At 46.3% G+C, this 15,710-nt stretch overlaps 1 protein-coding gene across 1 annotated transcript in view; it reads left to right on the top strand.

The window, feature by feature from the left end:
* The window catches only part of Grik4 (glutamate ionotropic receptor kainate type subunit 4), a 430,445-nt gene extending 423,109 nt beyond the window's left edge, over positions 1-7,336 (top strand). The window contains exons 20-21 of the mRNA XM_057767783.1: positions 1,146-1,264; positions 4,455-7,336. Coding sequence (XP_057623766.1) covers positions 1,146-1,264; positions 4,455-4,811 — 476 coding nt within the window. The 3' untranslated portion in view covers positions 4,812-7,336. The remainder of the gene's footprint in view (positions 1-1,145; positions 1,265-4,454) is intronic.
* Positions 7,337-15,710: the final 8,374 nt, after the last annotated feature.

The following is a 15,710-nucleotide window of genomic DNA, read 5'->3' as shown; positions in this document are numbered from 1 at the left end:
AAATGGCCATGATCATTCTACAAATAAGTATCAAGATATCTTCAGCTAGCTCACTAGGCAATGAGGGTACGATACAACTGTAAAGAAAATAAAAATGCATATATGATTCCAAAGAAAACAATTTCAAACTCATTGTAGGCCTGGCTGGCTGGGGAAAACTCCCCTGGGAAGCTTGTTCCTAATATAGAGCCAGTAAAGTTAATGGCTCGGCAGGTGAGGGTGCTGGCTGCCAAGCCTGATGGCCTGCATTTGACTCCCAGGCCTAACATGGCAGAGGGAGAGGGCTGCTCCTCAACGTCCAGCTGTGCTCGGGGCACATATGCTGGAAGTATGAGCACACGCACTGACACCCAAATAAGTAGGTATAAAAATAATAATTAAATACAGAGTCTGCTTCAGATATGCTGATTTCTTAGGCCTTGAGAAAGGGCTGGCGGTCTCTATGTCGGGTTTCCCAGGAGTTTCTGATAACAGCCAAGTTGGGGATGCATTATTCCAGTAGGGGAAAAGTCTTACTTTCCGAAATAAGCTAACATTTTAGTCCCTTCTCCCAAATATCCAGGTTCAGCATTATTTCAGAGCTTGGAGATTTGGGATTTTGGAAGACTGGCTGGCTGAGCAACCCCTATCCTGAAAATCTAACCATGTTGCCTGAAATTTAAATTGGAGCATTGTTATTTTTCTGCTCAAAAGCTTCAGGCTTCAGAGTTTTGGATTAAGGATGGCCAACCTATAATAATCTGACTCTGGCAAGCACAATTCTTTCTATATCCTTATATACCAAAACACACTGCGAGGAAGATAAGGCAGAAGTTTTAGAATTTAAGGTATTTTGGTGTCGTGTCGTTATGAACTAAATCAGATTGGGCTGTCCCTTTCCCCTAACACAGTCCTCAGCTCCCAGCCTAGTGCAGGCTCGTGGTTTTTCCAGTCTCCTTCATTCACAGATCTGTCTCCTTGCCCCGATTTACTGCAACCACCCTGCTTCTTTCCTCAAATGATGAATTAAATCTTTTCCAGGAATGAATGAGTCTGAGAGACCATCTCCAAGACTCCATTCTGGTTGTTGAAGTGACTTCTGCATTGCTGCGGTGGGTCTTCCCACTCTTTCCAAGTAACTTGTACTTTTTATCACTCTCTTCCAGGCCTGGGAATGGAGAATATTGGTGGAATCTTTGTGGTTCTTATTTGTGGCTTAATAGTGGCCATTTTCATGGCTATGCTGGAGTTTTTGTGGACTCTCAGACACTCAGAAGCATCTGAGGTAAGTTTCCAATGGCTTCCAAAGACATACCACCGACAGCAGTGTGAGACTCACTGACTTCTGCACGCACTTCAGACAGCATACACCCAGAGGGCACACAGGCCAGGACAGTGGGAACAATTTTAGTCTCCAGAGTAAAAGATCTGGTTAGACACTGTCACGTGTTGATTGTGCAACCACAGAAAGGGCTCCATATTTTTCTTTGACACAGCCATTAAATTAATATGTGAGGAAAGATGTTTTATAAACAACAAACTATATAGTATTGGGGGGGATGGGTAAAAGTACCAGGTCATTCATGTGAAATATGACCTCAAACCTTACATTTTGACTGTCTTTGCCTGTAGGTACAGGTGAAAACTCTCAGTGATATCCCAACTTAAAGGAACCAAAAGTTCATCTTCTGTCTTAGGAATTTTTAATAGATTTAATTCTCTAGTTGTGGCTTAGAGGCTGGGTTAATATCTATTTTGCACCCATGAAAAGTCTGAGAAGAAGGAATACTTTGTCCCATTGGTCCTCCATCCCTGCACAGGAGGATGCCCAAGAATGCTTTGTCCCATTGGTCCTCCATCCCTCCACCGGGAGGATGCCCAAGAATGCTTTGTCCCATTGGTCCTCCATCCCTCCACAGGAGGATGCCCAAGAATGCTTTGTCCCATTGGTCCTCCATCCCTCCCCATGGAAAATGCAAAAATTTTTGCATGTTAATTGCACTGTGAGACTTGTTCTCTTTTTCATTACATTAGCCTCTCAGCTCTGGATCTTCCAGCTGCCACTGCCAGTGCAGCAGGGTACACTATCCCCACAATGCCTCTGCCTGCTCCTACCACTGCTCATCCACTCTAGCACCTTACTCTCTCCTCTATGCTTCTGTTTACCCTCTTTCCAAAATCCACAGCTGTACCAGTTGTTACTTTTAAAGAGTAGTAATGTCACTCTCGCCTTGCCTTATACAAGCCTTCTCCTGAGCTAACGGTATTTGATTATCTATCTGTCTGTCTGTCTATCTATCAAGACAGGATTTTTTTGTGCAATAGAACTAGAACTCGCTTTGTAGACCAGGCTGGCCTCAAACTCTCAGACATTCCACCACCTCTGCCTCCCTAGTGCTGGAATTAAAGGCATGAGCCACCACCGCCCAGCAACATTTGATAACAATATTACTTTTCCTTTCCTTCCCTCCCTCCCAACTCTTGACGCCATTCCAATGGCTTCTCTCCACCCCTATAAAGGGGCCCTGCCCATTGTCTGAATCCATCATTCACAGACTCTCTTGTCCTTTTCCTTGTTCAACATCAGATCTCTTGGGTTCCCTGGTATTTCTGCTTCCAGTTCTGTTCCCCTCCCCTTCTGCCCATTCCTTAAAATGCTGCTAGCATTTATATATTCCACATGAGTCTGATCAAGTAAGCCTTTCATTTTCCAGTGAAACATTCCCTATTTCCTCTCCTGCCGTTTACCCTGGGCGAGCAGTCAATCGAGCCACCTCAGCACCACTGTCACACTGACACAAAGTGCTTAGATGCCAGGCTACGACAACTATAGACATGGAGCTACTTGAACGTAAGGACTGCCTGTTATCTCTGTATTTCCATGACGAATCACAATGCTTGACCCACAGTAGATGGTAAATGCATTGTGTTATATTCTTGTCACATGTAATGGTTTTAAGCAGGTGGCAGGGGCTTTTTGTTGCCATAGTAATTATTAGAAGCACAGAGGGGTTTAGTGATTTGCCAAGAATCTTCTGCTATTTAATGACAATGATGGGCCTAGAATCAGGTCTGAGAGCCAAAGTTAGGCCATATTGTATGTGCAGTTGCTTCCATGGCCTGTTTCTCCCAAGAGCTCCAGCAGGATCTGGGTTTACCCTGAAATTCAATGAGTCTCAGACTACCCCAGTAGCTGAAATGAAGAGGAAACTGTATTGGCTGTGTGGCTCTGGCACAATATTTGCCTCATTGATAGAACATGAGGAGGAGGAGGCTTCTTCTGCCATCATGCTCCAGAAATGTCCTTCTGGCCTCAGAGATGAGAACTCAACCGAGAATGCTTGGACTTTGGAGTTAGACAGGATAAAGTTCTAATTCTCAACGGGATACTCACTAGTCAGTTCTTCACAAAATACACAATATTTCCTGAGTTCCTACCTACACATCTTCTAAATGGATATTGTAACAAGTTTACAATTCTTTATCAACTTGTCCTCAGACCCCCCCCTCCCCAAAACTAGGAATGGTCAGTGTGATGCATATGCATTCCTCCACAAAGACTGATCAATGTGCACCATCTTCATCGCACTCCGTGTGAACACGCGAACATTTTGCTGTAGAAACAGCAATGTGTTTGAATGTGGAGTTTGTCCCAGACCCACTGGGTGTTAAACATAACATGGTGTTGGTGCATTGTCATGCCTTTCTAAACTCCGGAATATCCCGAGCTTTGAAGAACAGCTGGAGCCGGGTGTTTCACGCGAGGAGACTGTGGTCCTACAGAAGTGGCGGTTGTTTACTCCAGTGATCTTCAGGATGCATCATCTCCAACCACTGGCGACCTCACCCAGGACAGCTAAAAGGAAGCCAAGGCTGTGTGGGCTTTTGGCAGCGGTAGACATGTCATGTTGATGGAGCTGAAAGAGAGACTAGGGAAGAACAGGCAGCTACTTCCTTCCCCGCAGTATTTCTGGAATGTTCCTTTCCAGCCGGGACAACTGAACTGGTCTGATGGTTAAAAAAAAAAAAAAAAACAGGGGAATGGTTGGGCTTGAAGGCAAAGTGAACACATGATGACTTTTTCAAATACCAGGGAGACTGATATAGAAGGATTTAAGTAGGTTTCAAGATCCACTTTTACCTGAGGTCAAGGGAAGAAATTCTCAGGGGTAGAAACTAAGCAGAGTGGAAGGAAGCAGCCGTTGGTGCAAATGTGCCAAAATGGTACCCTCTCTTTCCCAAAACGCTGAGGTTGCCCTTGAAGGTGGTCAAAGATTGGGCATCATCTGGCAGGGCTGTTGAACGAAGGCGGTTGTGTGGTGGGCTTTTGAGCCTTAAACAGGGGTGGGAATGAGGCCTTCATTTAACCTTCACACTTGGGATGACTGGCTGTCCCAACACCCTCTGCCTGCAGACCCCAGGAGACTCATGAAGCCTTCTGAGTGGCTATCTGTGACTTCCACTGTCTCCCTTAGGTGTCTGTGTGTCAGGAGATGGTGACGGAGCTGCGCAGCATCATCCTGTGCCAGGACAGTATCCACCCCAGGCGGCGGCGCTCTGGAGGCCTGCCACCCCCACCCCCGGTCCTGGAGGAGCGCCGGCCCCGGGGCACAGCGACGCTCAGCAATGGCAAGCTGTGTGGCGCCGGGGAGCCGGACCAGCTGGCGCAGAGACTGGCACAAGAGGCCGCCCTAGTGGCTCGCGGCTGCACACACATTCGCGTGTGCCCCGAGTGCCGCCGCTTCCAGGGCCTGCGGGCGCGACCATCACCGGCTCGCAGCGAGGAGAGCCTGGAGTGGGACAAGACCACCAACAGCAGCGAGCCCGAGTAGTGGCGCGAAGGACCACGGAGCCAGGCGGGGAGGCGGGAGGGTAGACTTTGCAACATCGTTCTCTCCAAATTCAAGACTCAATCACTTTACAAAGGGCATCAGAGCCTGATGCTCCAGAAGGAGGAGGATACCGCCCTTTTGGAGAGCAGGTCTATCTGGACGTTGCATCCACGTGGCAGAGATGCTGGCCCTTGTGGGCACAAGGACCCATCTCCTCCCAGAGGGCCTTTCTTTCAAACCCAAATAACATGGAGCCCCGGCCGGGGAAGTTCAAGAAATTGATGGCATCATCAGTTGAATTCCCCCCTAGGAAGGGGCCATTGTACCCTGGGTCTAGTTCTTAACAGGAAAAAAAAAAAATTAAACCCAACAGGGAAGTTTTTCTTTTCTGAATTTGTATATTTTTGTTAATGTCCTTTTCTTTCCTGTTTTTCTTTTGTCTCTTTTGGTTTCAAGGTCTAAGGTTCAGTTGTCTTGTGCTTTGGGATGGGGAGTGTGGGTTGGGGGGATGGAGGTCTGACCCCTTCTCTCTCCCCTCTATCTCTATCCATCTATCCATCTATCCATCTATCCATCTATCCATCTATCCATCTATCCATCTATCCATCTATCCATCTATCCATCTATCCATCTATCCATCTATCCATCTATCCATCTATCCATCTATCCATCTATCCATCTATCCATCTATCCATCTATATCTATCTATCTATCTATCTATCTATCTATCTATCTATCTATCTATCTGATTTTGGAGTTGCTGGTGCACAGGGTTTTAGGTGCTGACCCTACCCCCCTCATGTCATGTAGTGTTTTGTGGTCTCCCTAAGTGTAGAGGGCCGTGGGTGAAAGTCTATCAAGCCAACTTGTTAAATGCCAGAAAAAAGCAGTTAGCCTGTGGTCTACCAGAAGACACCTTGAAATGCCCGGGTTTCTGAGTGTTAATCTGACTCTCCTTTTTCTTTCCCTATTTTCATCTCTGAAAAGAGAAGAAAGACAGAATATGCAAAGCATGCTGGGCACTATGTAAGGAGTAAGGAGAGGGCATGTGATTTTTCCATACTGTGGTCCTGACTTTCACTGTAAGGTCCTACTCAGAGAGGAGAGAGGATGGGGCCGCTCCACTGGTATGATAGACCCTTTACAATGGCATCTCTTTTCAGCTGACCTCAGTAGCTGCCTCTGAAGCACTACCCCCAAGGCTCTTATGGATTGGGTGATTTGGGGGGGGGGTACTAGACATAAAACCTGGGTGCAAGTATGTGTGTGTTTGTGTATGTGTGTTCATGCTCCCATACGTGTGTGTGCGCAAGTGTCCATGCCTATGTTTATGAGTCAGAAAGACTTTCCTTAAGTAGCCAACAATTCACCCAGTTCCTGGGAGAGACCAGAGTCTTTTAGCCTGTCACTGACTGAGGAGCTAGGAACATAAATCCAGATCTCAGTGTGGGTAGTAGCATTCCTTGTGTGACCAAGGATGAAGTATCTGACTTCTCTACTGTAGACTGGGAGTCAGCAATACTCCCCTAGGCAACCAGGGACTGTTCTGCCTGGAGGTTTGCCAGGCCCAGACTGCTTTCCTGATGAGAGGACCAGGACTTCTGCGGAGCCGACGGATGTGTGTGTCATCAGAATTTCATGGAGAATCGTCATTTTCTGGTGGCAAACAAACTCTATGCAATTCCTGACTGTAAACTCCAACAGTTCCAAGAGAAGGCTGGACAGTGGCCAGTGACTCCACCTTCACCACCGTCACCTGGAGTCGAGCTGACTTCACATGGCTCTTGTTCCGAATGTACTAAAATAAAGACGTTTTTGAAGATGCCGAGCCGAATCCCCTGGTTCTGCCTTCTGGATTGGTTGGCATTCTCTCTGTGCCGGGGCTGCTTCTTACCCCGGGGACAAGCTCTAACCTCGATTCTTCTCAGTCATCTAAGAGGTGCCCTGTCAGTCCTAAGCAGACCTCTTGTTGGTAACCCCGAATCCTTTTTCATTTTTCTCTTTAACTATCCAATGGCAGCAAGCTGTGTGGGACACTTGAGGTTTTGTTTTTGTTTTTGCCATACTTTGTGGAGAAACACAGACTTGGTGGGAAGGGCACTTAACGTCTGATGGCCAGCAGACCCCAGTGGTGTCGCAGCTGCTCTAGCTCCCAGCCCTTTTCCCAGGCTTCTCACTCCAGAATCCCTCTGCCAGATCACATGTTGGACAGGAAGGGTTGTTTTTTAAAAAACAAAACAAAACTCGTTTTTATGAGTGAGATATCTTGATCAACAGACATTTTTTTTAATGGATTAGTGAAGTCAGCGTTCCCAAGCATCATTTGTGGCGTCTGTTTCCTTCCCTTCGTGGGATAGCGATGAGATAGACAGCACTAGGCAGCTTTCCTAACTCCATTGCTGCGCCTCCCTCCAGTTGCTGCTGTGTGCATCTACTCCCAACTGTTTCTGGTTCATGGTTTGTCTCCTCCACGTTTGATCCATTGCTCATTAGCTTTCTTTCCCATCCTGTGTTTTCTATCTGAATCTGTGTACCATATAAAGTAGGTTTTTTTCTTGTCTGTTTATCTTTCTTCGACTGGAATATTTATAATAAAACAAACCCTGAAATGTTAGTGATGGGTGAGAGCTGTTTGGATTTGGGAAGTGTGATCCCTGTGCCCTCCCCCTCACCGCCTAGGTATAAGACTCTAAAAGAGAATAAAGCTAGGGTCCCCCTTTAAATCTTATCCTTCACCTACCTCTTCTTCTCTTTTTCTCTGCCCCTTTCTTCTCTCTCCTCATCTCCACCCCCTCCTCTCTACCTCCCTTTGACTCCCCACCCCTTCTACTCTTTGTTCGGATCCCAGCAAAGTCTAGGTAACTTCTTTCAGGTTTCAGTTCTGGGACTCTGAGCCAACTCCACCCTCCACACACACACACACCCCTCAGAATGGATATACATGTAAATGGAGTTCAGGTTTGTGGGTTTTTTTGTCTTCCTAAATGCACTTTCACAGAATAGTCATCTACTGATACCCGGGGTAACTCTAGTCAGATGTCACCCCAGATTCCACTGGGAGCCTGAAGATTACATCAATTAAAATATAATACTTTGCTTTATTTCTTTTAATTGCTCTTCAGGGCCCCAACCGTCACAAGATCTCTACTTCAGAATCCAGGTGGGGTGTAAGTTGAGCACGTAGATGTTGGAAAATCTTTTGGCTTCCTCTCTTCTAGTGCTCATATGAGAATATTCATGCTGGGAACTTGCCAAACGGCCCTCTTATTGGTTAGGTGAGACCGAAATATCATGATAGCCAATCCATCTGGGACCGCTCTGTGAAAGTTCATTAGTTTGGGATTCCAAGGAGTTTAATTTTCTTTTGGAATCCAAAGAGGACTTCCCCTTGGTGTACAGGGCCAGGATGGAGCTGGAGTGCAGCTCGAGAGAACAGTCTGTGGCCCTCCCATCCGCCCGGTGTTCGCAGCAAGGCAAAATAGTCTGGGAATGATAAGAAAGGTCTAATTCCCTGGCGGGCTGTCAGCACTCAGGTCGTAACAATGAGGCCTGTTTGGAGAATGCATAGAAGGTATCTTTTCAGAAGGGTATGTCTGGAAGCTGGGGCTTCCTATGAGGTCTTCTCGTGAGAAAAGACGGAATCTTAAGTGGCTTTCAGCTTGAGTATTTCTCCTCCCTTTTAGGAAAAGCGATTCTTTACATGTGTGTTTGTGAGTGCATGCACACACACACACACACACAGAGAGAGAGAGAGAGAGAAAGAGAGAGAGAAAGAGACCAGTCCCTGCCAGGACCAAGTTGAGAACTTTAGAGACTGGCAACTTGGAGATCGCCTGGTGTGCCTCAAAGATTGGTGATGGCATGCTTTCAAAAGACGTACGTGTCCTATAGAGGGAAAACTGTATGTTGAAGGTATGGCTTCCAGAGGAGTGAGGGTCACCCTCCAAGTCTTAGAACTGGGTGATCAACAACTTCACTATTACTTAAGAGCAAGGGGAGAGGTGTCGTGGCATTATTATTAGAATCTGACCAGTCACATTTCATTGGAGTTTCCAGAGAATGGATGAAATCCACACAGACATCACCATTGAAGCAAGCAGCAGAATTTGTGACCAGAGAGGAAGGAAGGAAGTCTATGCAGGTGATAAAATGGACAACTCTCTGTGACCAGAAGTGGCAGGAAGGGTCCCAAGAAAGGGCATAAGGAAACTGAGCATCTAATCTACCTGTAGATTGAAGCCATGCAGGGGAATGGGTGCACAGTGGCTGATGTGCCGACATGACAGGGTGTAGGATCCCATTTGTGGGCTGGACCGTGTGTAACCATACTCTGGAGAACAACGTTTGGAGAACTAGCTAAAGGACCCTGCCCACCCTTTGATAGTCCTCACACCCAACCTAACTTTGTCTCTTGGCTATGGCAGAGAAGTTGGAGGGTAACTGATGGGAGCACGGTGGAATGAGGTGGAACTGTTCCCCAGATTGACAGGTAGGTTTAGATTGTTCTTACTTCCCAGCATCACGTTAGATTCTGTGAAAGATAACAGAGAAACAAACGCCATAGATGGGTACCGCGAGAGGACAAAATTTACCTGTGAGAAAGAGTGGTGGGGACTGGGGAATGGCTCAGTTGGTACAGTGCCTGCTTTGCAAGCTCAAGGACAAGAATTTGAGCCTCGGAATCCACACAAAAAGCTGGGGCACTGGAGACATAGCTCAGCAGTGAAGAGCACTTTCTGCTCTTGCCGGGGACTTGAGTTTGGTTCTCAGCACCCACCACCATCTGTATCTCCAGTTCTAGGGAACCTATTGCCCTCCTCTGGCCTCTTCGGGCACCTGCACACGTGTGATGCATAGACATAAATGCAACCAAAACACTCATACACGTAAAAAAAAAAATCTTGGGTACCTTTACCAGCGCTGGAGAGGTGGAGATAGCTGGATACTGAGAGTCAGCCTAGCCTTCTTGGTAAACTCATGGGAAGTATGAGAGCCTGTCTAAGTAAAATCTTTTAAAGGGGACAGCACACAAGGAATACCACCTGAGGTTGTTCTCTGGCCTCCACAAGCACACCAGTGCTGGGAAATCAAGATTTTGCTTCATGTCCTTTGGAGTGGAGCATGGTTAACTCAGACTGGCAAATAAAAAGACAGCCTGTGGCTGGTGTGGCTCCTTGTCTTTCTTCCCACGCACGGCCTTCCTTCTGGAGGAAATCTGGCTCTCCTGTGATGCTCACTATGGTTTTCTGCCACTGTTACTTAGAGATGCTCACCACTGTCTCCCTCCCAGGCTTCCTTAAATTGTGTTAGGAGGATTAGCTGCAGAAGCACCAGCCTCACCCGCTGAAATGCAGAAAGGCTAGCTGGGATGTACAGCAGCTGTCTGGAGAGGACTCTGAGCTCGTTTCTGAAAAGAATCTGTTTAAAATTGGAAGGCAGGAGTAAGGATACAGGATGGAAGGTGTGGAGTCAATATGAAACTACTGTGGAACGAAATCCTCACATCTCTACCACACAGGGGCATCGGCTAGGGCTGCCGTCCTTTTCGACCCATTAAGCCATTCTGTTATCCGTAGCACATGGAGTCTGCCTAGGAAGTTATTCCACTTGGATTGTTCTGATTAGATTCTTAGTGGCTTTTCCATTAAAAGTAAGAGAACGTAACTTCTGTTTCCACATCGTCTGTAATCCTAGAGTACCGAGTGGGCTGAGAAGCATTTTAAATCATGGCAGCTTGGCCAAATGTGAAGAGCAAAGCTGCGAAGTCACAGACAGGCAAACGGCTCAGGCCAGCGTTACCAAGAGACTGTGACTGTGTAGCCACCAGCTCTTGTGTGACAAGACTTCAAACTAGCTGAGAGGATCAGATAAAAATAGTTCTGCAGGAGACAAAGTTACGGTTTTTTTTGTTGGTTGGATTTTTGGATTCCCCCTCACACACATTTTCTATAAACTCAAACCTGCTGGTGTGTGTGTGTGTGTGTGTGTGTGTGTGTGTGTGCGTGCGCATGCTTGCACACTAAGTATGGCCTGTAGAGCAGTTTACCAAATCATGAAGGTTTGTGTCCTTGTGCCTCTCTGTAAGGTGTGTGTGACTATGAAGTGTGTAAAAATGTTGGGCCTGTGATATATTTGCATTCTCTCTGTGTGTATTAGCAAATACACACAGGTTCACCTCAATATGTACATGAGGATCTGAGGTGTGAGTGGTGTGTGTGTGTATGTGTGTGTGTGTGTAGAGCAGTTTAACATAGATGAGTAGGGTCTTGGCAATGGAATTAAAGGGTATATGTGAGTGTTCAGTGTGAGTGTGTAGTGTGTGTCCTTGTAATGTGTGTGGCGTGTATGGAATGTGGTCTGACGGGCTTAGCACATGTGTAGTGCGTGCGAATGGTGTGAGAGCATGTGGTGGGGTGTGCATGGCCGTTTAACACAGCCAATGCAGGTTCTTTCCAGGGTGTCGGTGTGGGGTAAATGCGTATGTGAGAAAGTTGGAGGGTGGCGTTTGTACATGAGTGTGAGTGCACGTGGTAGGGTAACCCAGACAGATGTGCTGGTTCTTACACAATGAAAACAACCTCTTAGCACTCAAGCCTTTAACCGCTGCTTCTGGGCAACGTAGTTGGGCTAGACTTTTGCCTTTCGACCACTTTGTTCTCATTTAATAGCCTTCAGTGTAACTTATTTCTGAGCTTAATGTCTGTGCCGATTCGTGCAGCAGGAGGTAGTTTTCCCTCTTCTCAGTTGAGTGACACCATGCCTGAGCTGACTTCTTAAGGCCTACAGCTTGCTGCCCTCGCCAGCTGAAGCTCACCACTCCTGCAGTTTGAGCGAGCAACCTGGAAGAATGGTTTGAGGTGGTGTGACCGAATGTAGTCAGTCAGAGGGGAGAGCTATTTCTCCACCCTAGACTCATGCACAGATCCCCCCGATTCCAGACAGAAGCCCACTATCAAACCAGCCCAGCAACAGGCTTATTAAAGGCTGAGTGTTCCGACTGGTAAGAAGATAGAGAATTCAGAAACATTTTAGTTCAGCTAGTCTGTTTTGTGTTTAATGGGATGGACCAGCAGAGTTGTTGATGCTGCTGTTGTTTGAGGATAATCCAAGGCTCTCCTGATCTCAGCCTTCTGACAGTTTCTCACTTCCCGTCCCCTCTACGCAAGGATCCCTCTGCAAGGATCCAAGCTGTTCCTCCTGCCTTTGTTCTGATAGTTCCTACCTGCTTATGGGGCCGTGTTTTCATGGCCAAAGTTCTCCAATATTTAAGCCCTGGCTTGAATACTATTTCCCCAATGAGAGCATCCAGGGTAGAGAGAACCATCTCACTCTTGCTGACCACTCTGGGCTTCCTTTTATGATCCCTCTGGCTTCCTGCTTTGTCCTGTGCATGGCATGTGCTGTCCCCTTCCTCCCACCTTCTCCATCAAGACCTTTAAGACTACCAAGAAACATGCCTTCCATTCCTTCGCAGGGGGTAGGATTCCCAGCACATACTTGCTTCCTATGAATGAATGCATAGATGAATGCGGTAAATCTGACAGGGAGCAAATACACAGAAAACGCCACGAATGTGAAAGTGAGTGGCAGGGAAATGCTAATGCGCCCTTGATTCCTAGCGGCCAAGTCAAGAACAGCTTAATAATTTACAGCAAGCAAAAATGTGACTTCATTCATTTTCCTGGGCATGAGGCCTGTGGGGAAAGCAAGATGATAATACCTGCAGGCGGCTAGGAGTCTACTCGGAGGGTAGGAGTAGATGTTTATTTCCTCCTGTCTGCCTGTCTTCCACACAGGCTGCAGAAATCCAGTCTCCTGACTTTTCAACCTGTTCTGAGAAAATCAGCCAGCTTGCTCCCTTATCCCCTCATTATCCTAAAAAAGGAAGAAAAAGAAACCCCAGATGAAATTATCAGAACTTGGGTTGTGGACTATCTATTTTAATGGCTAGTCCATCAGGGTGACACTTGCTCAGAAACAGTGTTCTTTATCAAAACAATTGAAATCAACCCCCGGAACCTCTGTATTCACTAGGAAAAGACCTCCTTCCCCTTGGTGGTTTGCTTTAACACATGAACACAGCATTGCGGTTTGAAAGACAGCAAATTATAGACCTAGCATTCCAAGTGTTTGTAAGGGGAGGTCCGGCTCATGTTGACAAGTTCAGAAAATGCTGCCCTTTTCTTAAGCGTTGGTGTTTAGATGGGAGAAAAGAGAGACCGATGAAGCATCGGCATTTCCCAGATACAGTCTATACAGTGAGCACGTTTGTTCATACACGCCCCCTTCCAGCTCCCTGTGAGCTAGATCTTATTATTTCCAGGCTGGCAAACAAAAACTTCTGAAAGTAAAATATCATTCCCAGAGTTCTGTAGCCAGGGAAAGGCCAGGCTCCAACTCCAAGGTCAAGGGCAAAGTTCTTGTTCTCTGCAGAACTGGGACCAGTCCCTCAGCACCACGTCATCTGAGCTCACCTGGGTAGAATGCTCCAGAAAGGACAAAACCTTGGCAAGGGGCCACATTGGCTCATTTTTCTTAACCAGCTAGGACTTCTGCGTTTTGTTGGTGATATAGATAAATCTCTCTCTGACTCCGCCATTCTGTTTGTCCCTGATAGTTTTGCATTTGCTTTTGATGTAATTTGCCTCTATAAGGCTCACAAATATATATCACTTAAGAGATGGAATTGTATTAGAAGAGCTTTTTTTATTAAGGTCTGTCACAATGTCTTGGCTATATGAACTCAGCCAAGACAGTTTTTAGTGAAAGTGAGCATCCAGTGGCTTTGATATTCCTCCCCCAGCGTAAGAAAGTCAGGATCAGTTATCAGAGAAGAAAATCTAAGGATAACTGTGGGTGGCCTTTAAAGATCTAAGCTCGCCATCTGACTTAAGTGTTTGGAAAGTTCTCCAGTGGTTGGTTGCTTCATATTGGCCATTCGGACCACACCCAAGCCATTGAGACTAAAAATGCCAGTCTATAAATTTGAAATAATGAGCCTTTGCCGGATGCTATGCTTATCCTGGAGGGAAGAGGGGACACTTGTGGTCCAGCCAAGAGGTGCGAAGATGGATGCGGTAACAGGAAAATGTGGGAGGCGTTATCTGGTGTCGGTTAGCTGGAGTCGATAGTCCGTGCGGCTCAGAGACAGACAGCAGACGGGAGCAAAGCAATGCATTCACCTGTCACCAAAATATAAAAGCTAATGCAACCAGACACAGATTAACTACAGCATAGGCAATTCTTCTTCCTTTTGGAATGTTTTTAATCTAAGTGAATTTTATGTAATATATTTTGGTCATGTTCTTTCTTCCTTCAACTCCTCCCAGATCCTCCCCTAACTCTCTATTTGTCCAATTTCATGTTCTTTCTCTCACTCTTAAAATAAAAGGGCAAACCTTAAAATTGGAAGTCAAAACAGATAAATAAACTAAAAAACACAAGTAAGACAAAAAAATCAAAACAAAACAAAAAGCACACACAATGAAACGCAGACTCCATTTTGGGTTGGGCAACTACTCCTGGACATGTGACCTGCCCTAGAATGTAGACTTTGTGTCCACTTCCCTCTCTCAATGCTGACATTTTGTCCTGTTTGAACTTGCATTGGTCTGTTCTGCCGCAGTCTCTGTGAGTACATATATGCCTCCGTCCTTTTGTGTCTGGAAGCTTCTGTCTCCTTGGAGTCATCCATCCCCTCTGGTCCTTATAGTCTTTCTGGAGGGCTTTTCATAAAGCATCTTGTTTCGAGTTGAGTGTTCCCCAGTTTCTCTCTGTCTACACACAGTCCAGGTGTGAGTCTCTGTATTAATCACCACCTACTGCAAGAAGCAGCTTCTCTGGTGAGAGCAGGGTGATGCTCGGATCTGTGAATAAAACACTGTGCCATTGGGAGTCGTTTTATGGCTATGTTCACTTAGCAGAAAAATAGTAGTAGGCTTTGTCCTATGATCTATAACCGATCTAGGCTCAGGTTCTTGATCACTTTAGCATTTATCATGTGTGGGCTCCACTTCATGGAGTTGGCCATAAATCTGATAGAAAGTGGCTGTTTACTTTTGTACCACGATTGCGCCAGTATGTCTTGCAGGCCTGTCTCTCTTGTGGGTTGCAGTACTGGTAGCTGGGCTAAACTGATGATTACTTTCTCTCTGGTAGCATGCACCGCACCGTACCTTCCAGCACCGTGAATGCTGGTCAGTAGGGGTGAAGCTCCTGGTTGCTCGGTTTCTCCGTATTTAGTAACAAGAGTAAGTTGTATATTCAGCAATAGGGCCCAACCATCAGATTGTAGAAGTAACTAATAGACTCAGCAATAGCCTGTGATGTTTGGGAGGCTCTATAGGACCCTTTGGTCGATGTGGCCTATTTCATAGGTAATTCTTATATTTGGTTGGAAGTCAGTTTTCCTGAAAGTTAGTTGATAGCATGGTGAGGATGGTTGTATATAGACAATTATAACAGTAATAGCAGCTGTAGGCCAGGGAGCTAGCTTGGTCAGCAAAGGGCTCACTCTCTCAAACACAAGGTCCTGAGTTCCGTCCTAAGTGTTGAAAAATCCTATGTGTGGTAGTTAGTGCATGTGTATAACCCCAGTGATGGGGAGAGGGAAGCAGATATGCCTCTGGGGCTCACTGGCCAGTCAGACGAGCCTATGTGGTGGGTTCCAACCCAGTGAGGGGCTCTGCTCAAAACAAAACAAACAAACCAAAAACCCAAGTGAGAGAAACAGCCCCTAGGAGCTGTCCTCTGACTTCCCCCCAGCATCCAGAAGGAACAACCAGAAGGTCAGGGAGTTCTAAGTCTGGGCTACGTAGAAAAACTGGTCTCACAAAATCCAGCCAAACAAAATGAAGTCATTACTATTTTTCATAAAAGTCCTTTCAGGCCAACGTTCAG

Source organism: Chionomys nivalis, chromosome 4 (assembly GCF_950005125.1).
Source record: "Chionomys nivalis chromosome 4, mChiNiv1.1, whole genome shotgun sequence".
Classification (NCBI taxonomy): domain Eukaryota; kingdom Metazoa; phylum Chordata; class Mammalia; order Rodentia; family Cricetidae; genus Chionomys; species Chionomys nivalis.
The sequence above is the reverse complement of the archived record's forward strand: the minus strand, read 5'-3'. Positions and strand labels throughout refer to the sequence as shown.